A 22612-nucleotide genomic window follows, 5' to 3' on the forward strand; every position below is an offset into this window, starting at 1 on the left:
AAATATATTCGAAACCACATACTTAGACCTACATGATACATAGCAACCCTGAATTGAATAGTTTACTTTTAGTTTATTTTAAGTCCAGTGAAATGAGCAATTACAATACTGATTTAAATCCAGTGTTATAAAAATGTCCTGGAGACCACCGTAGCCGCGACAGTTATAACCAAGTGTGAATTGAGCTTAATAAAGAAAAAGAAAATTATAGATTTTGTTTATTTTTGCCGTCCTGCAATAAAGGGCGTAGCTTGCTTGTGGCGCATTGTTATTAGTCAAAGGTATATTAATTAAAATTCAGAAGCTGCAAATGTAAAGTAAAAAAACTAAAAAACATTTAACGCCATATCATACAGATAAATTTTGTTGAAGGACACAATACTTTTCTTACCTCTTGCGATTATTAACTGCTTTTGGGCCATTATGCACTATTGCTGAAGTAATATTTTCGATAATAGCACATTGTTTGCCTCGCGATGAAAAATTGCAATTATTATAAGTCCTTAATATACCCTTCCGGGTTAGTTTTTTTTTGTGTGCCGCATTTCTTTCTCGACTTTTTTTGTTATATTTAAGTTTAGGGAGTTTTTGGAATCTGATATTAAACTTACAACTTTTTGCAACAGATTTTCCAATTCTGTCTGGCCTGTACCTGTGGCCTCTGCTTAAAAACGAAGCACATTAATACAAGTCGAAAATTAGTAAGGCTTTCACGATAGCAACAATACCACTAAGCTACATATCGGATAATGTTAAAGTCATATACACACCAACTCAATGATGCTGAACATAAATTTAAAATCAAAATATCAAATCTTTTTAATAATAGCCGTATTTTGTCTGTCTGTCCGCGAAAACATGTTACGGAAACACGAAATGCGATATATAAAGAACGGGCGACCCCGTGGATTCTTCCACGGGTTAACGGCTAGTCTATATTATAATGCCCGTATCCGTCTGTCTGTCTGTCACGCAAAATGGTAGCTTATCTGCGCAATAGCGAGAAGCACGCAATGTGGTATAAAAAGGACGAGCGAACCCGTGGATTTTCCACGGGCTAACGACTAGTATTTTAAAAAGCAATCAGCAAACGTCTAACAAAAAATGTAATCTCCAACTTTGCTCCAAAGTCTTTACGTTATTAAATATTATTCCATTAAATACAATATCTATCAAAAAATAATTTTCTTGTATTTTTACATTTCTTTACGGGAACGCTGGTGTTAAATAAGTGTTACATAAAAATTGGATGCCACCTAATTTTACAGTTATAAAAAAGTGAAAAATCCTTACTTGTAAAAATGTTAATTTTATATGAGCTAAACATAATTCTCGCTATGGGTATAAGATCTTGAAAATCTTGTTATAAACTGGCGACGCACCATAAATATCTACTTCACCACACCAGTGACAATATCCTGCAGATTAACCACAAAATTCCCGACCATACAGATAACGGTAAATAACCATAAACAGACCAATAAAACCTTTTTGTTCAGCGTCAGTTCATACAACTTTGCATATATAACAATTGGAAATATCACAACTGACATTACTAAAGGAATACCACCGGCTAGAGATATCATTGACTGAGATTTTGGAATTAAAAGGCAAACTGCTGCAATGGTCAACAATCCACAGGTTCGAAAAGCAAATCTTTTCCAATTCATTTCTAAACAAAATACCACAGGACGACGTGTATAAATTACCTTAATGAAATAAATTTCACGCATAGTTAAACTTTTTTACAAAATGTTCTAATCGTCACTATCGCCTTTCGTAAAAATATTTTCTTGCGATTTTTTGTCAACTTCGTCATTCGCTAAATTAAATTACCTGAAAACTTAAATTCAAAGTCATGTTTCTTTTTACACATTTGAATAACAGAAATAATTTTAGTGTTGAGTGGAGTTTCATCAGCCCGTGATTTCCTACACAGGTTTGAGAATCATCCTTACTACGTTAATGACAGAGTTGATGATTCTGTTAAGAATCTAATTTGGACATAATACTTTGTTATTGATGTACGATGAAATGCATTCTAACTATTTGATGAATTGTCGTCAACTTGCGCCGGAATAAATACAGTAATCATGCAAATTATGCAACATTATTGGCCGTTTGCCATAATTAAAATGTCTCAAAATCTATAAAAACCACCCATTCGCGAAATTCAATTCCCACGAAATCTAAAAATTTTAAAACATCGATTTTCGAACAACAGCTAAAAGCAAACCGCGAGAAAACGTTATTTACAAAAATAGACAATAAAACAATAAGTAACAACGCAATCACAAAGTTCTTCATTGTTGACTACCACAACTTACCTATAGGAATGTTGAGATTTGCTTCTACGTTTGCAAATAATGGATTAAGATACAAAACTGCTGCCAGAATTAAGTGTAAACTCAAACTCAACTGCAAAATATAGATGCATATTATTGCCATGCTTGAATTTCCGTTCAGCGATATTGCTTTAAGAAATGTGGCAGTCATGGATGGCTGAAGTTGCATTCCAAATGCTGAATACATTATAATGCAGTATCCTGTATACACGAATGCAATCACACCATACGCAGATAGAACGCAATAAACCATTTTGGTTGGTTTCGTCACAAACACAATTACGTCAGGAGTTATTGCTGCAATGCCCCCTATTGTGTAAAACATTGTTCCAAATGTTTTAAAGAAGCTCTCATGCCGAAAATGATGTGAAGTATCTTTCGTTACTGCAGAATGATAACCCTTTATTACTAAATAACCAGTGATACCAAGGGAAAGAAGTAAACCCAATAATACTGATAAGGCAGCGACGAGAGCACTTTGTTTTAAATCCTTATAGAAACCAATATACACAAGCGGAGAGATGCATACCAGTTGGACAATAGCCCAAATTCTCATTCTGTTGTCCACAGACACACCAGATATCGGAACAATTTCGCTTACAATCGTTGATGAAAGTAGGATTAGTGAAACTGCATTGCTAACACATGTGATATTAATAGTTATGGCAACAGCATATGCCAATACATTACCACCTGCTAACGTAGCAACTTTAACTTGTGGTGCACGCACCAACTTTTCATCCTTATATTCTTCAAGCATGCGTAAACATGATTGGTTCATTAAATGGTTTGTGTATGCTAAAAGCAATATGATAACGGCAAGTAGCAATAGCCAACTAGGTAAGCCAAGTTGGATAACAGTGTATGGTAAAATAATTATAAAGGATCCCACCAAGCTAATCATGATGATGGCTGTTTCAACTAAATTTATATCTCTTGATGACAATCTTGATAGTAAGTTCTTCAAGTTCGTTTTCCCCCACTCCATGATTTTATCTTTTTCATCTGTTTTGTTATTTTCTTGCTGCAGATTTGCTGAAATGGAACTGTTCTGATTTGTCATTCTTGATATAATTTTTATACCTGATCAAACAAGAAAAGTACATATCAAATTACAATACGTCAATGCATAGGTAACTGTGATTACCCTTGGAGGAAAGAATACCGTATTCTTTCCTCCAAGGATTACCATATGATTTATATTGCTGACTATAGTGCATAGACAGACAATATAACTTTTTGGTTTATTTAACCCTATTAGGCAAGTGCTAGAGTTGTCAACAACTCTTTCTTTCACCTTCCTCCACCTCCAAGTTCCTAGATGCAACCTTTGATAAATTTAATCAGTTTTTAGTCACTTTAGACTAAGCTTGAAGAAGTAATGAGATGTTTTAACACTCTAAGGGAATCCAACGCTTTCTCTTTCTCCCGTTCGACTGCAATACCGGTACGCGGGCATTGTCCCCCCTTCCTCTCATTCTATTGCTACAGGCCTGCTACAGACATGTGAAAAATCGTTGTGAAAAAAACTCTGGATAACAGATCCGAGGGGGTAGAAAAATATGCACATATAAAAGCGATATTAACTAATCTTAGTGTAAGAGGTATATGTTAAGTATAAAACAAATGCTAATTCTCCTGAATAAACCGACTTTTGATTTGTTTATTGAACTATTTACTATATTGAAATGTATTTCAGATGGTGAAGTGTCGCAATTTCTAAAAGTGTCGTCCACTCACGGTTAAAAACACAACTTAAAATCTTTGAAGCTAGTGTTTACAATTTCTCATTTTTTGTTCTCATGGCTTTTCACCGCTGTGGCACAAAATGACATGGTTAGCTAAATATCGTAAATTTCCATGGATCAGCAATGTTTCAGGTAAAATAAAGGATTACTACTTGTATAGCGCTATAATTCATTTCCTTTTGTCCTTAGATTTCATGACACTTTACAAAAACAAGAAAGAGTAAGACTATGTTATCATAGTCTGATGATAAGTGTTTTACTTCTAATACGGTCTCAGAAAAGAACTACCTAACATTATGAATACGTCAGAATTTTTATTTTTTGAACTTAATAATGTTTTTATCCTAGTTATTCCATTTCTAGTTTAAGAATTTTATTATATGGTCTTTAACATCGATTTCTCTATCACAGTTAAACAGAAAAACTTGCAACGTCTAAAATTACTTAACAGGTTATGCTTACTTTATTCCATTTTTATAATACGATACAATGACAAGTAATTAGCAAGTTTTCCTGTTTATATCGGTCCTTAAAAAACGTATGAAATGACGCTGGACAACAAAATAGTAAAAAACAACTTTGATGTGGATGGCTTACGACATCATACAAAAAACATTTTTGGTATCTTGTACAGATATATGAAAGCAATATGTTACTTCCATTATGAACGGGAATACACAACAATTTAAACGTAACACCAATAAAGCTACCATTAGTAATTTCCCATCTTCGTAATTATTTATCAGCAGTGATATTTGCGAAATAAAATATCAGGACGTCGCTTGTTAGGGAAATTTCTGCAACTTATAAAAACGCTTATAACGCATCAGTGTATTTCTGTTCATCTTTTTTTACATGTAAGTTGATCCTTTTTTAATACAATGTCGAAGTTTTTACTGAGGCTTAGTAACGACATGATTTCTATTGTGAAAAAATAATTGCGTTTATCTGTCATAAAAAAGCTAGTAATTAAATAAATCCATAAGGAATTAAACTAATTACAGAAAATATTGCTATTGTCACTACAGTAATAATAAACATAAATTAATTGATAATAACTAGTCGTTAGCCCGTGAAAAATCCACGGATTCGCCCGTCCTTTTTATACCGCATTGCGTGCTTATCGCTATTGCGCAGCTAAGCTACCATTTTGTGTGACAGTAGAAGTGTGAGTGTGTGAGCGTGTAACAATTAAAGTTTGTAACAGTAGGAATAAATAACTGTACGTTGAAAGTTCTTCTACATCTATATTATAATGCCTGTATACGTCTTATACGTATTATAATGCCCGTATACGTCTGTCCGTCCGTCCGTCCGTCCGTCTGTCACGCAAAATGGTAGCTTAGCTGCGCAATAGCGAGAAGCACGCAATGCGGTATAAAAAGGACGGGCGAACCCGTGGATTTTCCACGGGCTAACGAATAGTTATACAAATTTTTCACACGTTACAAACATGCTGTATTATACAAGTTTTATTCAGCTGTCATTAGAAGTATAATTTTCGTTAAAATCTTTGTTAAAATTGTTTAGCTATTAGAATGTTAAGATTTAAATAGAATGATAAAATTTAGTCGAGAACTATTTGGATTGCAAGTAGACGGTATCATTTTAGACAAGTTTGAAGCATCTGAGGACGTTACAGAAAAAGTGCTGACAGTGACAGAAATTTATTCCAACTATGTTGTTTTTTTAACATACTACATAACATACTACAACTGTGTTAAGTTTATTACATTTAAGAAGGCTTATGAAAAGTCATGGAACAAAATTACAAAGCTAACTTCAAACAGGCGTTAGTACCGACATTTATTTTAATCATTTATTTACAAAACAAGGAACACTGTTGGTTGTTTTATTGTATATGTCTGATGAAAATAGGTTCATATCAGTTTTTAGGACTGTTTGCATGCATTATCACGTCGGATGAAGTGAATAACGTCGGGTAAAATTTAGACCTGTACACAAATTGAAATTACAGTCAGAGATGTAGCTGTGTAACTACATTTAACATCAGAAAGACTTAGTTGGTTAGCTAACCATTTGAATGTTGCAACCAACTGTAGTTAGCCTTTACCTTTCTAGCTACAGCCCAACATGCAGCTTAGTTAAAAACAGTTTAGTGAATATAACACAAAAAAACTGACTAGGATATCACTTTTACCAAACTTAGCTAGTTAAACCTAACAAAAAACCCGAAAATACAGTTAGCTGCTTGATATGCTTCTCACGTTGTACATAGAATAAAAATTCAAGAACAAAAGTTTAAGAACTCCGTAAGCTTTATTACGCAAGTGCCTGTTATCGTGCCTCCAATGCAACATCAACCACAACACCAGAGAACAGTCTAGCTACGTTGAATAAATAAAATATATATCGCAGCCTTCTGATTGGCTTTTTTCACCCACTTCGGAATGTTAGTAATAATTCTACGAACAACCTGTAAGGATAAAAAGAAGTGCGTTGAGGAAGAAAACCCGTTTTTCGAGTTTTGTCTAATCAATATGGATTCCGAGCCTGACAAAAAATAAAAGATATCAACAAGGCTAGTTTATTGGCCTGTGAAATATTCCGCTTAAATAGATCAAAAATTTTAGCCTCAGGGATATGATGCAACTTTGTTTTCTGGTGTTCTTAGTTAGCAACATAGCAATGTAAATCAAGTTATTTAGCCTCAAAGTTATAAGAGTAATACAATAACATCGCTGATAATAATTTAGTTATTGGCGTTAAACTTATACACTCACATTAATGAATCAATTAGGTAATTATTGAATCCTCCTTGCATAAAAAGACGGACACACAGAATTAGTGGATTAATATTTGAGAACAGTTTGATAATCTGTAGAAAGTTCATAAAGGACGCAAACAATTACAGAGATTTAATATATATTTAACCCTTTTGAATACCATCAAAAAGTCACGTAAAAATCATACAGCAAAACCGAGTGCGCACAACCTGCGAAGCCATAACCGCCTATTTCGTTGGGTCCTACCAATAACAAAGAGGAATGGTTTAAGAATGCTAAATGACGTTTCTTGCGTGGATCCCCTACGAACTCAGGCATGTAGAACAAAGCTGTTGAGAACAAGCCCTGGATGTTCAGGTATGTCCCAAATCATATCAAGACAAAAGAGTTGTGCAATAAAGCTGTTGATGGTGGACTCTGGATGGTTAGGGTGGTGGAAGGGAACCGCTACATACTTGAGTTTGTCCCAGACTGGTGCATTTCACCGAAAGTGTATTTACTGGTGGTCTAAACACTGTGTTGACGAGTAGCACTAGGGAAAAGTACACAGAAAGCTCAAATAAGAGACGAGCTAGAATCAGTAGCGTGGTATCCTGACAGAGTCCTTGTCTGGTTCTTTTCTGAAGATGAGAAAAAGGATCTAGAACAGTTGTGGAACTGCGTGAAGTCTCAGACTTTATTTCCTGGGCTTGCTAGGCCATAGAATAGAGCGATAAGTTTGATCATATACTAAGTGGCTATGATAGGTATCCACTTTAAAAATTTTGGTACAGACAGTGTGAAAAGAAGTGGCAAAGACGGCGATCTATTTTCTTTACGTAGAAGGAGTGTTCTTCCAACATTCCAAGAGTGATTCCATCTAGCACCTCCGTGTATTGGTTCTTACCATAGACGAGTATTCATGGTGCCTTTTTGTTGTTTGTCTAGGACTTATAGACTCCGATGTTGAGGTTGAAGTGACTTGGTATTTCGTGCATAACTACCAACTTTCTAGAGCGCAGGTCCTTAGGTTTCAGCTTGGGGTTCTCGTAGTACTGCCGAGCTAGGGCAAGGGCCTCTTCCGTGAAATATTTTCCGCGCTTCTTTCCGTCTCAACGGTAATGTGCGGCAAGACGTCGCCACATACATAAATTGTCGGCCCCCTTGTCAAAGCTGTAGATGTACAGCTTTTTCCGTCTTTAGTCTGGTGAAGGACCACAACCTAACAGTGTCTCCCTTGTTTTATGGTCTTTAAGCTTAAAGAATAGCTTCTCTTTGTATGATCCTGAAGTCTCGATCGTTCTTTCTACTGATAGGTATGGTTTGCCTGATTTTGCCACCCTCTTCAAGATCAAAGGACTTTAGTTCAAGTTCCTATACGAAGTCATAGACTTCAGCAAGACTTAAAAGTGAATTCGTGTCTTTAGTCTTCGGTTGTGTCTTTAGACTTCATCACCTTCTTTGAGAATGTCGCATCAGAAGCTGTAAACAACTTTCACCTCATGTATATGTGTGGCGCAATTTTATGCATGATAGCATCGGTAAGTGGCTGGTTTATTTTCTTGTTAAACCGCCATGTCTTGACACGAGTCCCGCCTTCTAGCATTTGTGTGTCCTTTACATCGAATCAGGCTGAATGTCTTCAACTTGCCGATTGCGTTTCTGAACTAACTCATTTCTCTTTATTATAGAAACATTCCAACCACGAAAACAGTGGTCATGATTTGAGTATGGAATTCTCCTCTTTCTACTCAACTTGCGTATGATGTGCGCTCCCGAACTTGCTGCATGATGGTCACGAGACTTTCTTCCCATGCGTAATTCTGATGTCAGCTTTACTCATTTGATGTATAATAAATTTATGACGTCATAATGGGTGGTAAAGGAGCGTTTTGAACATTCTACTCCAGCGCAAACAGCGTATTATTATTAAACTAGTCGATAAAGACCCGTGGAAAAATCCATGTAGGCAATAGGACATTGAAAAAGTTGGTTTGCTGACGTCAGCATTGCAAATCCAAAAAGGAATTGGCGAAATTTAGTTTATTCGTTGCCTGTAACGTGTAGAGGTTGAAACGCTTATCAAAATAATATATAGGATCATATCTTTTCTACGAACGACAAAGAACATAAAAGAGTTTAAAAATTTTGCTGGCGTCAGCAATGGCCCTTTAAAACGCAAAAAACATTTTCAGAAATTTATATCCCTGTTACATTCATCGTATAGATCTTGAAACGATGATCAAGAAAATGTATAGGATCATGTACTTTTGACTAACGGTTGTAGAAATATTGGGGTTAAAAGGTTTTTTGATGACGTCATCAACCCTTCCATTCCGAAACAGATTGGGGAACCGGGTTTTGGAAAATTAGCCATATTGGTCCTAGGTGCTCCCTAGTTACCTACGCGGTGAAAAATCATTGACGTCACCACCTCGTTTCCAAGTTATTTGGCCTCTAAGTTTTAGGTGCACTGTAATGGCTTCATTATTTTAATGTAGGATATTGACGTTACTTTAGTGTTATTGACGTCGCGCCGTAACGTCAGAAAATTTAACATATTAGAGATAAGTTTTTCGGCGACATCAAAGGAAAATGACGATATCCACTTTGCCTGTTGCAAACAGACAAAGTCTCTGTATTATTATGAGAGAAAAGTTTAGTTAATTGTCCAGTGGGAAATATCCACTTAATTAGAGGGGCAAATATTTAAAGAAATACAATCTCGACGACGTGTGAAATAGGCTTCCTATACGCAAAAAGCAATTTAATAATCTGTCTCACTATTTATAAATCACCACCCTTTTTTATTAAGTTATTTGACCCAAAATTAAAGAAATAACGTAGAGACTTTACTACTTTCAAAATTGCTATGGATGTCATAATGCGTCCTCAGTGCACATTCAATGAATTTGTTTAAAAAATATGTCTACTTTTTCTGTTAAAAATCGCGATATTAGCGTACTATTTTAAGGAACAAATTCATTTCATTACAAAAATTTTGACAATGTCGTAAAAACAAATGATACACATACACAAACAAACATCTTTTGTATCAAGTATATTAAGTGCAGTCCAAAGACTGGCACGAGTGACAAAGTTCACTGGTTATATAAAGGTCACGTAGCAATCATAACATACCACTTCCGCCTCTGCTTCACAAATATAACGTATAAAATATCAAAACACAAACTAATAACAACGTCAAATTGATGTATGAAATGTATACGATGTTCCGAGGATCAATTTCCGCTGCAGGATATTGCTTTCTACCAACAACACAATCGTCATTACTTCAATTATTTTAGTTCTTGTCTCTCGTTTGAAATCCTTAAAGTTTGACCAGACTTTCCAGACACATCAATGTTTTTTTTTATTATCATTATTGTTATTCCGAATATTTATACAGGATGTAGCCACTTCAGTGTTCCGAAGAAAGAAGTCTAGCAGCCGTGTTTTACAGGATTTAAAAGATCTTATGTGTTGGTAAGTTGTAAGGCTATAGTCGAAAAAGACTGTGTTCCATTGCTTTTAAATGTGGTTAACAAACGTAAGTGTAAAAATTGTAGAGCTACTTATTTCAGTAAAACTAACAAGTTTTATCAGTTAGGGCTTCTTAACATCTGAAAATGTTTCTTGTGAGTGAATGCTAAAAAAAAGCATCGTTTTATTGGCGGCAAAGATTCACCTAATGATTCTAAGGTTGTCACAACAAACTGCAATAAGCTACTTTTAGAAATTAACTCTTTCCATAAGTACACTGTTATTTCTCTCCAAACTGGAAAAAGGGTGATAATCTTTCTTTCTTATATTATCATAATTTTTTTGAGAATAATAATACTCCATTAAACCGGAATACTAAACGTCCAGATCGCAGTAGTGAACTTTGCATAGACATGAACCAAGCTACAATCTCAGTGAAAATATGTTGAGACAAGACAGATAATTTCGAATTTGGCCGCCACAAGTAATTGCTAAACTGAGGAGCTTAGCTTATTTGGTCGAGTCCAAACTCTTAAAACGTGCTAATTTATGCTGGTGTCAGCATGGCCATCTCAACTAATTTCAGCGCCTTCGTAATAATGCGATTAGCATATTTTCAACGCTGTCTGCCTAGCCAACGTGTGTGCAAAAGTAGCGACTTTGCAGACTGCCGGTTGCAGAGCCTTGGCCGTTTGATGCTTTTGTCCATATTTGAAAAACAAAGAAAAAACTGCCTTTGTCTCAATATTTTGTGTCCAAGATCGTAGGCAAGCTGAGCATCCTTTTATTTTTACCGACTCCATACGTCATTTCTAAGAAGAGCTGGGGACAAATAGAAAATTTGTCGAAAGAATTTTGGTGGAAGAAAAGTTAAGAAACGGCTGAACGTTTGTGAGAATGAAAAAATCAAACAACTCTGGTTTAATTAATTTGAATTCATACTTACGGGGATTCATTTCATCACCAACTCACTTTTTCATCGTAACTTACTGCTCCAGCAGGTGTAACAACTGGTTGATTTTTGAACTCCCATAATGATGAAAGTTGCAATGACGACTGTGTTGTCAAATGTGGTGGCCAGAAAAAAAGCTTGATTTTTTTTAAGTTCTGTTTTTGCACATTTCACCTTGGTTCTCCTTTTTATTTACTACGACAGTCACGTGTTTTGATCCTGCATTTTAGCATGCATAGTTTTTCTACACTTCTGTATGATCGTTTTTAGAAGAATATAGTCCCATCCCAAATCCCTCCCACGGTTCGCCTGTTTAAGGTCTCTAGGAAGGCCTCTTAGTTTTTGATATTCGCTGCTCACAAACTGCCATATTGCGTCACTTAAGGCCGGTTTCCATACAACTTCATTTTGCGCCCAGTCGTAAAAAGCGCCGTGACTTTTGATCTACGCATGCGCATTATCAGAATAATGCCGCTGACCTCGCGCTTTTGCATGCGCTGGGGTGATTTAAAAAAAATAGAACAGGCTCTACTTTTTGCGAGCTACATTTTGCGCTTCAGCTTAACAGCCAATCAAAAGGTAGCAATCTACATGAATTACGAAAGAATTTTTAATTAGATCATTTCAATATGGCTAGCAACATCTCGTTTCTGTGTTAAATTTTTGTCAAAGCCAAATGAATGTAGAGAATCAGAATATATATCAATCAAGTGAAGTAGATGAAAAACAAAATAACATTAATGAGTCTGTGGAGGCACAAAGAAACAACATTGTAAACAAACTTAAAAAGACTACTCGTGATCTGACGACATTAAACCCATAAGCAAAACGTTGTATAGTCCTTTGATTCTTCTTTCTATGGAAAGTCGTCTCATCCACATGTTTTTCTTACGTATTATACAACGTTGTTTATTTCTACGCCTCAAAAATATTGCTAGGACTACTCTCAAATTTTGCAGCAACAAATATCGTCTATTTACATCAGCCATGTTTTGCAAAAAACACGTGAGCAAAAATCGCTAAATGGAGATGGTTCGGTATATGTGATAAAAGTCGCGGCGCATTTTACGACTGGGCGCAAAATGTAGCTGTATGGAAACCGGCCTTTAGTCACAAAGAGTCAGTATCTTATCTTACAGGTGCAATTCATCTACCAATTATAATTATCCATACGTTGACTCTCCTAAAGTGATAAAGAAAAAACGATTTCCTTTTTCTAATTAACCTGACTAATTACCACACGTTAATTCTGTTAGTAGCAAAAGCATGTCTAACAACAAACAAGTCGAAATAGAATCAAATTAAAGGTCTTAAATGCACCTAAACGACCGAATGTTAACGTCGGTTAGGTAGCTTTAATTTCATTATAGATAAATGTCACTATCCGGGCAGAAACCATTATAAGCTGGACATCTAAAATACACGATCTTATTGGGAAATTTAAAAATATTATGAAAACCAACGCATGTTGTTTATCTCCCTAAAAATATTACTTAGAGTGAAACAGTTAACTTCGTTCCTGATTAAATTAGTTTCATTTCTTAAATTTCTCCTGTAAACAGTTAATCTCAAATACTTCCAAGGCTTTCACGAGCTCTCTGTAAAGGGTTGAGTGTAAGGCAACCTCGTCCGCAGGACATTTTGTGTTTTCATTGGTGATACGTCGCATTGTCAGAAAAGATGTCCTGGAAACAAGGTTAGATAAAAAAGGCAGTACCTCTAGGTTTATTGCCTAATTTGTCTCCAGTTTTTTTTCTTTTTTTTTTTTTTTGCGTTTTTGTTATGACAGTTATCATGTTAAAAATGTAAAAAAAAAACTGGGAAAGAGGGTAAGTTTATTGCACCATACATAATTTGATCGCATGGAAGAATATGGTGGAAAAAAGTTCTTTAAAATTTGATGCTTGATTTTAAATATAATTAATTAATATTGATTTTTTGGGGTTTATAAATTTAGTATTTATTTTTTAAAGAAAAAGTACTTCTAGACAAAGGGACATGCATTATTTAGGTCTTGAAATCCGGCGTTTTTAACCGGAATGTAGCGTTCCAAAACGGAATAATTCGGGATGCGTCTACAAGGTTAACGTCCAGTGAGGAAATAGCCAAAATTATTTGACAGACAAATGGTCAATGCCATTTCTGTAAACATTGACATTTAAAACCTTTATATATTTTTTCAAGATATTTTATAATAAATGTAAAAAGCGTTCCTGAAACTTTGTATGGGGGTGTGAAGTTAAAGTTACATAAATCGGAATGTCCCGTTTGGAAACGGACGCGTTTAAATCGGGTCACTGGATCAGCGATATAAAAATCACGCGATCCTCATTCCATATTTGTTTTGTCGTTTTTGTTTGGGATGAATTGATGAAGCACTGGAGACAGACAACCAAAACAGACCAATTTTCCGTTACGTTACAGACAGAAAGGCTTAGCTAAAGCTTTTTCTAGCTATGTTTTAGTTTTTCTTTCTCTCCCCTGCACTCACTTGCTAATTAAGCAATAGCTAGCTACTAATGGTGATTTTTACTAAATTTTATGTGATTAGCCTTAATAATTTTAAAGTATAGTTTACCCTGTCAATTGTTTCGAGGTGGTACCGCAAAGATGGTTTTGGATTGTTTAAATCTAACCTTGAATTTATTGCCAAACTAAAGACTCTAGAAGACAACAGCCTTTATGTGTGTAGATAATGGTTATTTAGTCTACAGAAATCTAAATTTTGGGACTTTTATCAATAAAAATTGTATCATTTATTTGACCTCGGTATTTATTTGCAAGCTTAGACTGGGTGATATTTTGTGGTACAGCATAAGCAATGTTGTACGGGGCAGTTTTCAAAGGGTGGTTGCTACATGTATGCTGTCAATCTTTCATAGCTATATAAAAGTTTGACTCTATACATTGTTTGTGACTTGTGAAACTCTTTTTCAGCTATAGCGTTGTTTGCATGTTATTTGATTATTGTGAAGAGAGCATAACTAGAAAATTTGCCGTAAAAACTTTGCAGAAGTCTTTTTTTAAGATATTTACATGTGAAATTATCGCTAATAAAAATTATTCATCTGCAAACTGGCCAGCAGGTAATTATTTAGTCTGTAAAATAAAACTACCACCCCAACATTACCCCATGCTTTCAATTAACAGGCTTAAATCAGATTTTAAAGCTGTGTTAGATTTATAGGCCTAACATGTCACCATCCATGTCTTGTTTTTACTTGTGTCTAATCTTATGTAGAGAACAAGAAACAAAAACAAAAAGCATAATGGAGCAGATATCAGAATGGATTTGGACAGATAGTTTCTGGTTACCTCAAGGTTATACATGGAAAGATCTTGAGCCAACTCCAGGTGTTAACAAGCCAGACTTCTACGATCTTTACTATGTTCCAATCTTTGCTATCCTGATTTTATGTATTCGTTATGTTTTTGAAAGGTACGTAAAAGAGAATTGAACTTTATTTAAGTTTCAATGCAAGCATATGCGAATGGACCTTAAATGGATCTCAAGATACTTTTACAAATTGGACTTACATGAAAGATCTTGAGAAATTCCCAATGACAGGCCTATCAATAAGGGAAGAGCAATTGCTCTTGCTCACGCAAAGACTCGCCCAATTCTGAGAAATGAAAAACAAGCGGAGCCATTAATTGCTCCCCCAATTCCAGAAAAAGGTTTTCTGGCTGAGCAATATCAATTTATCTCACAATGGAAAACAATGTTTTCTTTCTTCTTATTTACAGTAAAAAAGTACCAAAATATATAAAAAAGACAATAATAAAATATGCGTTTATAAACTTATTCTATTTATTTAGATTGCTCACCCAGTTTAATTTATTGTAACATTGGGGGAGCGATTTATTGCTCGGGTGTTATTTTCTTATTGATAGGCCTGCAATGACTTATCTACTTTTTGTTAAAAGTTCATGTAGCCCTAGATATTGCTTTTTAAATACTTGTTTTTCTTGCCACCACAACCTTAGACCTTCTTCTTTGTCAAAAAATTCAAGCTTGCTTCAGTCTTTTCTTTTGGCATGGGGCCCAATTATATAAGATTTACTACCCTGCTCAAATTAATGACTTTCATTTGGTAGAATTAATGGCTTATACAAATAAGTTTTGTTTTTTTTAAAAAGTAATTCAACATGATATACTGGGGAAGCTAATCAATAAAATGAAAAAATAATATATTAGCAGCAGGTGTGTCCATGATTTGTTTCAAATTGCAAAGAATTTATTTCCAAAAATAGGTATATAATGGAATTTACTGATCTATAGCCTGTTGACCTGGGTATGATGCTCAACTGAGTATTATTTAACCTCGTTCCAAGGGGTTATTTATAAAACAAGCCAAAAATCCTTTGGTACGAGGCTCCCAAGTTACTGAATGATATATAGATTAAAAACACTAAAAGAAATGCTAAAGCAAGTTAAAAGCATATTGAGGAAAACTACTTTATGCACCCCATAAATAAAAGTTAATAGAAAAGGATCTTGTTTTATCTGTGTTGTTATTATGATAAATATAATTTAGCTTTGGTATTTTGTTTTGGTGTTTCCCGCATGTTTCTGAAAAAGACAAACAAAGAATTAATTGAGGATTGGCTCTTCCATGTTTTTTTGGCTACATGTTGATGTCCTTGTTGATCACACTTTTTTCTGCCAAAACGACTTTCCCACCAAAAACAGTGTAAATTAATATATAATTTAATAAACACTAGTCTCACAAAAAACAACACTACCATTTCCTTATACCCAACTTTTGCTTAGGTTAGTATCTCCGTGAGGCACCACCATGGTTGTTGGCAAAAGGAAAATTTTGGTTTTTAAGGTCCCTAGATCGCCGGAAAATGGCTTTGTGGCACTCAAAGCAACAAAATTTTGTACAATTATTACTTGCATTTTATTACATAATTTTATATTAATATATTAGTCTTTGTTGCTGATAAAAAGTACCTGTTAAACCTGTTAAAAATTAAACATTACACCGTCGTGTCCACAATAGATAACTTCTATTGTAAAACAACAAAGACCGTATTAGTTTTTTTCTTTGCATTTTTTAATTTTTTTGGAATAAGAATTTGGGATCCCATACCGGTAACCGGCAGCAAAACCTCTCTGGATACGTCAGTGCCACTGTCAAAATTTAGCTGATTTATTGTAATGTCAATGTATATAATGCATTTAAAATAATTGTAATCCTTCGCAAATGTTTTATTTGTTGTGACATTTCAGAGACGTTATATGCCACCGCTAAATTTGTTTTTATTAAATATTCATTTATGACATTTTGTTTTTGTTTGATGTGAATAGGGCTGCGCTATAAGCTGGTTAAGTTGGTTGAAACCAATTTATATCTAGATTTATTGCAACACCATTTTGTTTATCTCTTGGCATAGCAAAACATATCAAAGTGGTGTACGAAGAAAACCAAATATGTGAGCATGTATTCTTAGCTAACACAAAACATCCTAATGAAAAGCAAGTGCAGGGTCTTGCTAAGCAATTAGGGTGGACCCCTCATAAAGTTAACCGTTGGTTCCAAAAGAGACGAAGGTCAATTCAGGTGCCGTTACTGAACAAAGCATCTGAGAGTTGTTGGAGATGTGTTTTTTATTTCTGGTTATTCTGTTTTGGTGCCTACACTATTTTGCCAACAGAATGGTTTTATGACACGAACAAGTGGATGGAAGGTTACATCAGAAAAGTAAGTACCTAAGTGTTGTTTAAAATTTTTAAATGATTACTCTATTGTTATTCAATTTGCAGAGATGTCCCAATTGAATACTTTACTTTCTTTATTTTCTAGCAAGATTTCAACATGTATCTAAGATCGTATTATTTGATGGAGCTCTCATTTTACACCTCGTTATTATTTTCTCAATTTATTGATGCCAAGAGAAAGGTAAGGGAGTGCATGTTTAAATTTTTAGGCAATTGCAGAGGTAAATGCTGACTTTCCAAAATTATGTGATTCACTACAGCAAATATTTGCTGATGTAGTTTCCTTCAATTTAGATGTGACTTAAGCACATGAAAGTTTTGCTCTAATTTTCTCCCTTAATTTAACTTCTGTTCATGTATGGGAGCAGAGAGTGTTCACGCAACAAAATTAAAATTTACAACCTAAAACACAAGTTTGTTGGCAAATAAGATGTCTATTCGGCAGTTTCTCAATTCATTAGAGAGGCAATCTGTTATGCTGTGTAAAATATCAAGCAAGTATCAAAAATGTCTGTGCTTAGTATTGTGGGCCACATTGTATGTTGTTGCATGAATATTCATTAAACAACCTTTTAATGTTTCTGTGATTTGACAATGTCCTAAAGTAATTCTATAAATAATAATTGTTTGCACTATTTTTTGTCATTTCAGGACTTTTATCAGATGTTCTTGCACCATATTGTTACCATCATGTTAATTTTTTCTTCGTTTGCTATCAACCATCATAGAATTGGTGTAGTTATTATGTTTTTGCATGATGCGTCAGACTTTTGGCTTGAGGTAAACGTTTTACTTGTTGTGACTATTCATAACTATATATGTAAATATATTGACCAAAACATTTTATATACAATATAACCTGAGAACAGATTATTATTGACAAATTTCATTTGATTTCATGTTTGTTAAAATTCATGGGGCCAGGCAACATGCCCTAACTTCCTAAATTAACGGGAAAAAAGGTATACGTTTATCTAAAAATTCCATTGTATCATTTTTTATGCTTTGATATTCGTGTGTGACGATTATGATGTAAACTTGTTTTGTAATAGGTTTGTCTCTTTGCTGATCTTCCTATTCCTATTATAATTTTAAAGTTTGTCATCTACAAAAGTTTGTAAGAAATTTATAATATGATACGCTCATGGATTTGGTACACACACGCCTAGGGAACATCCATTTGCTGAACTAAATTTTTATAATGGATTTTTTTTCTGTGGAATGTAAGTCTAAAATATTTTGGCATTTGCAAATGCAAAATTGAAATCAATCCAATTTATATTCCTTGATTAATTCTCTAGATATTCTTGATTCTTGGGATTCTAAGTTACACTTACACTAATTTAAATTCTCCTTAAAATTTTTGTTTCCCTTACTAATCTAAAAATCTCTTAAGGTGGCAGTAACCCTTTTTTTTTAGCTGTCCAAATAGCTGAATTATTTACTCAGTGTTTTATTTATACCATATTTTTTACTATTTCCTAAAAATATGGGCCTTAATACATAATAAAATGATTTTAACTTAACACTAAAATTGCTGAGTCAGCAGAAATTTCTTTTTAAAAATGTATTAAAAACAAGAAAAAAATCGCTTCTACGGGCTCCAACTTTTTACAATCTCGTTATTTTTTAAATGAACCTTGGGTTAACCCTGTTAAAACGGTGTCGGTTTTTTTTTCTTTCTTATTTTTTTAACAATAGCCTTTTGTTTTTTTCAAAATATTCTTTGTTAGCATCCCCTGTTGCATCACACTCTGTTAAAACAAAAATATTCAGAATAAAAAGATTTCCGCACACCATATCATGGCTGCATGATTCACCAAGCATGTCTGAAAATTTTAAAGTAAAACGAAAATGCTATCGAAAGTTAAAGCTCGTGCAGTGTAGCATAATGAAGATCTTCTTAAATTTCTACGTAATGCGCCATCTTTGTTGTTACTAACGTTTCTCTCTAATAATTACGTCATTTCTTTCTGTACAATTTTGCAAGCACGTACTAGACCTAAACTATATTCAGCAGAACTAATTAATTATTCATGAATTTTATTTTAAAGAGGAATTGTTGAGGCTGAATATTTTTGGTGAAAGATAATAGCATTTTAGCCATAAAATCGTGACGAGTGTGTTATAACAGAAAAAATATGAATAATAATCTGAAAATAACCTTTCGTAACTAATTATGCAATAAAAAAATTCCAATTTTTAAAAGGGTTACTGCCACCTTAAATCTTGTGTGGGACGAAGTGTGAAAAATCAATTAATTATAAAAAATATAAAGAAATGCTTACCTTTGTGGGTTTCTAGAGAAAAAGGTGAAAATGTGTTAAATATATGTATATATTTTGTTTTTTTCCTATTATAGGCTGCGAAAGTGTTTAATTATGCAAAAAAACAAAGACTATGTGATGGATTATTTGTTATGTTTGCAATATCTTTTTTCATAACCCGTTGGATCTATTATCCTATCTGGTATTTATTTATTTATTTTGTTCGACAACTAAAATTTGAATTGACAGATTACAGTTAATTATGCACTTCTGTATGGCATTTTTACCACAAATAATTTGATAATACTGCAGAACATTCAGATGGCATAAAGTATTATGAACACAATGATTACCAAACTGTGGCCTAAAAGGCGTTTTTATAAAAAAATACATTACAATGATTTGCTTTTATGGTCGCCGAATTATCAAACGTGTTTTGTTCAAGTAGGCAGGCGAAACAACTAAAAAAGAATAGGCCATTGCCACCTCTACTGAGTTACACAGTATGGGTTCACAACTTTTTTTGTTAAAAAACCTGAAAGTTAACTTACCATTTATTTGTACGCAAAGTTAATTTCCCATTTGCCATATTATGCTATTTTTCTTTAGCATGAATGATGAAAAAATGGCTGTTTCAAATTGAGAAGAAAAATCTTTAGTTTATTTGTGCTAATGTGTCTGTGATTCTTTGTATACTTTAGGGTTCTACATGCTTTTGTGTTTAAATGTGTAGCAATTATCGGACCCTGGAGGGGCCATGTCGTAGAATGCAGTTTACTTATCATTCTTCAAGTAAGTTTAGGTCGTAGCCAGGGCAGGTATTTTCGTGCCAGGATTGGGTAAACCACTATGGGTGTTAGTAGGGAAAATAAAAGGGAAAAAAACAGATTTGTGGTAGCAATCAGCAATAACCAACAGTTCAGACAGAAGGTAGAAACAAGCTCATACATGCATAGAGACATTTTTCAAAGTTTCTAAAATTTCTGTTTTTGTCATCTAACATTTTTTTTTTTACTCTTGAATCGATTAAACCTGTGATTGTTTAATTATAACATCCTTTTATGAAATTGACAGTTTAAAACTTTAACCTTCTCAATTTCCAAGGAACCGTCTTTTTGGCTGCCCTGAAACAGTCTCGCCTATTTTACAATGCAGTCAAAGCAATATGAAGTTAATGTTATTAATTTGTCTTGAAGTGTGGTTCACTGACTGGGTGGTTTTGTGGGAATAAACCATAAATGTAGCAGAACAATTAAACTTGTCCATGCAAGGAACTACTTTTATCCAATATAACATTACATTTTATGATTATAGAAAAAATAAATGACTATATTGTAAAATGGGTTTTTTAAAATATTCCAAGATCACTAACAACTGGCTATCATCTGGTACAAGACGGCAGACTAATTTACCATTATGCAACTCGTGTTTTTTTGTATTGTGTTGTGTCACCTTTTGTTGTATTGCATTGTGTTGGTCCATGTGGTTTTATGTTGTGTTACTTCATGTAGTTTTTTTCTTCGTTGTGTTGTTGCGTGTCGTGTAGTGTTTTTTATGTAGTGTTGTACTGGGTTCACCCTCTCATTCCAATGTTTGACCGATTTGACACTTATGTCCAAATAAACCTCCCTACTTAAATAAACGCTCTGGATTAAACTTCGAAAATACACTCGAACTGCAGGGTATTAAAGGTTATTAATATATTGGTATTATGACCAAACTTTGCGAAAGCATGAAAATTTGTTGGCTGAAAGTAAATTGACATAGCCTAAAAGATTCTTAAGCCCACTGCAAGATTTTCTTGTCTACAATGGTCCAAGATGAAGAAAAAACGTTTTGAATTTTCTCTATTATATAGGTATATTTTGTTAAAAAGGGCCAACTTTGTGCAAGGGGTTGACGAAATAGAGATGACCCAAATTATGTATGATGGGAGTACCCATGTTTGAACGGGCTACCAACTAGTTTGTTATAACAAAATTTAATCTTGTTAATCATTGCAATACATTTTTGAATGAAAATGAAAAAGCGTTTCGTCGCCTACCTGAGCAAAGCATACACATATCTGTCTTTTTCAGAACGTATAATCCTACGATGATAATTCTGCGCTTAATAACGTAACATTTGCGAAACCACAGTTTTTTTAGATTTGAATATCGAGTGCAAAAAATCATATAAATATAAAATGTTTACTGTATTAATAGCAGTGTTAGTATGTTATCTTTGAATCAATCCATATTCATCCATTCGTACTGACATCTTGGAATATGTTTATATGCAGGCTTCTTTAAACCTACTTTGTTTACCAAAAGGCTGACTGTATTGTTGGTGATTGCCCCTGCACACATGTTTTATTTATCTTTGCAGGGTATTGCATTGCATGATATATATTAGTTGGGAAATTATTGGTCCATACCTGTCTTACTATTATTTCACCACCCTTCTATGTATTTTGCAGGTAAGGTGAAAAAAACGAAAATGATGCCAAGTTGAGAATTTAGATGTCTTTATTTTTCTCTACGCGTTTGTTTTATTATTTTTACTTGTTTGTGATTTATGACACTATTACTTCTTCAAAATCTTTTCTTTTTTTTTACTGTGTGTTGATCTTTTAAACTGTTTTTTTTTATTATTATGATGTTTTTTGTTAAGCATGTTCTTATCTTGTAAAAAAATATTTTGAGCTAGAGAAGGGAAAACTAAATTTTCGAAAAAGGTTTTCCTAACATCAATAAAACAGACTTCGATTTCGATATTCGTTTAATGTTATTTTTTCTAGATATTACACATCTACTGGGGTAGTTTAATTTTACACATGGTGTATAAACTTGCGACGCAAGGAAAGGTACGTTTTTGATAGATTTTTTTTCTGTCCTAACTTTTGTAACGGGATAAATTTCTTAAGCAGATGTGTGCGTGGTTGGTTAATTAGTCGTTCTGAAATCGCCACTTCAACGACTGTTTAACGAAAAGCTGCCTACCAAAAAATGTCACGTTTGTATTTCAGAAAATTTCGAACCAATCAAAGGACGTTATTTTTGTACACAAAAAACGTGAATCTTGTGGCAGAACGCGAGTTATAATGTGTTTCCGACGATCATAGGTTAAAAGTTTTGGAAAGAAGTGTAATAGTAAATATCTCCAAAGTTAAAAAAATGTTAAGAAAAAATTTAAAAATCAGATTTTAAAGTTTTGTGATCCCAAAAAAGCAAACAGCAAACATGAGAACCTAGTAGTTTTGTAAATGGGATCTGATATTGATAGGAGAGGGGTCGTTTTTTATCAGTGTCTATTAAACCTTTTAAACTTTATTTTTTTTTCTTGATAATTTTTGTACCATTATATAGAAAATCATACAAGCTT

General features: G+C 33.9%; 2 protein-coding genes across 3 annotated transcripts in view; one reads left to right on the plus strand and one right to left on the minus strand.

Moving 5' to 3' along the window:
- LOC130621496 (ceramide synthase 5-like) overlaps nucleotides 1-22612 on the plus strand; it is a 90258-nt gene that overhangs the window by 64952 nt on the left and 2694 nt on the right. The window contains exons 2-8 of one of the 2 annotated variants that reach the window (XM_057436792.1): nucleotides 14494-14693; nucleotides 16620-16965; nucleotides 17068-17163; nucleotides 17634-17762; nucleotides 19345-19451; nucleotides 19951-20041; nucleotides 22029-22094. In XM_057436792.1, the coding sequence (XP_057292775.1) occupies nucleotides 14524-14693; nucleotides 16620-16965; nucleotides 17068-17163; nucleotides 17634-17762; nucleotides 19345-19451; nucleotides 19951-20041; nucleotides 22029-22094 (1005 nt within the window). In that variant the 5' untranslated portion in view covers nucleotides 14494-14523. Of the gene's footprint in view, nucleotides 1-14493; nucleotides 14694-16619; nucleotides 16966-17067; nucleotides 17164-17633; nucleotides 17763-19344; nucleotides 19452-19950; nucleotides 20042-21616; nucleotides 21708-22028; nucleotides 22095-22612 lie in introns of both variants that reach the window. The other variant, XM_057436791.1, reaches the window with a different exon arrangement.
- Nucleotides 1094-3451, minus strand: LOC130621493 (uncharacterized). The gene is made up of 2 exons (XM_057436786.1): nucleotides 2328-3451; nucleotides 1094-1672 (listed from the first exon to the last, which is right to left on the minus strand). The coding sequence occupies exons 1-2, from the start codon at nucleotides 3406-3408 to the stop codon at nucleotides 1392-1394; spliced, it is 1362 nt and encodes a 453-aa protein (XP_057292769.1). The 5' UTR covers nucleotides 3409-3451; the 3' UTR covers nucleotides 1094-1391.

Source organism: Hydractinia symbiolongicarpus, chromosome 12, assembly GCF_029227915.1.
Source record: "Hydractinia symbiolongicarpus strain clone_291-10 chromosome 12, HSymV2.1, whole genome shotgun sequence".
NCBI classification, from domain to species: Eukaryota; Metazoa; Cnidaria; class Hydrozoa; order Anthoathecata; family Hydractiniidae; genus Hydractinia; species Hydractinia symbiolongicarpus.

Coding starts and splice junctions, on each gene's coding strand:
- LOC130621493 (XM_057436786.1), bottom strand. CDS start 3,408: ATGACAAATCAGAACAGTTCCATTTCAGCAAATCTGCAGCAAGAAAAT. Junction 1,673..2,327: donor AAATCTCAACATTCCTATAG/GTAAGTTGTGGT, acceptor TATTTTGTTTAG/AAATGAATTGGAAAAGATTT.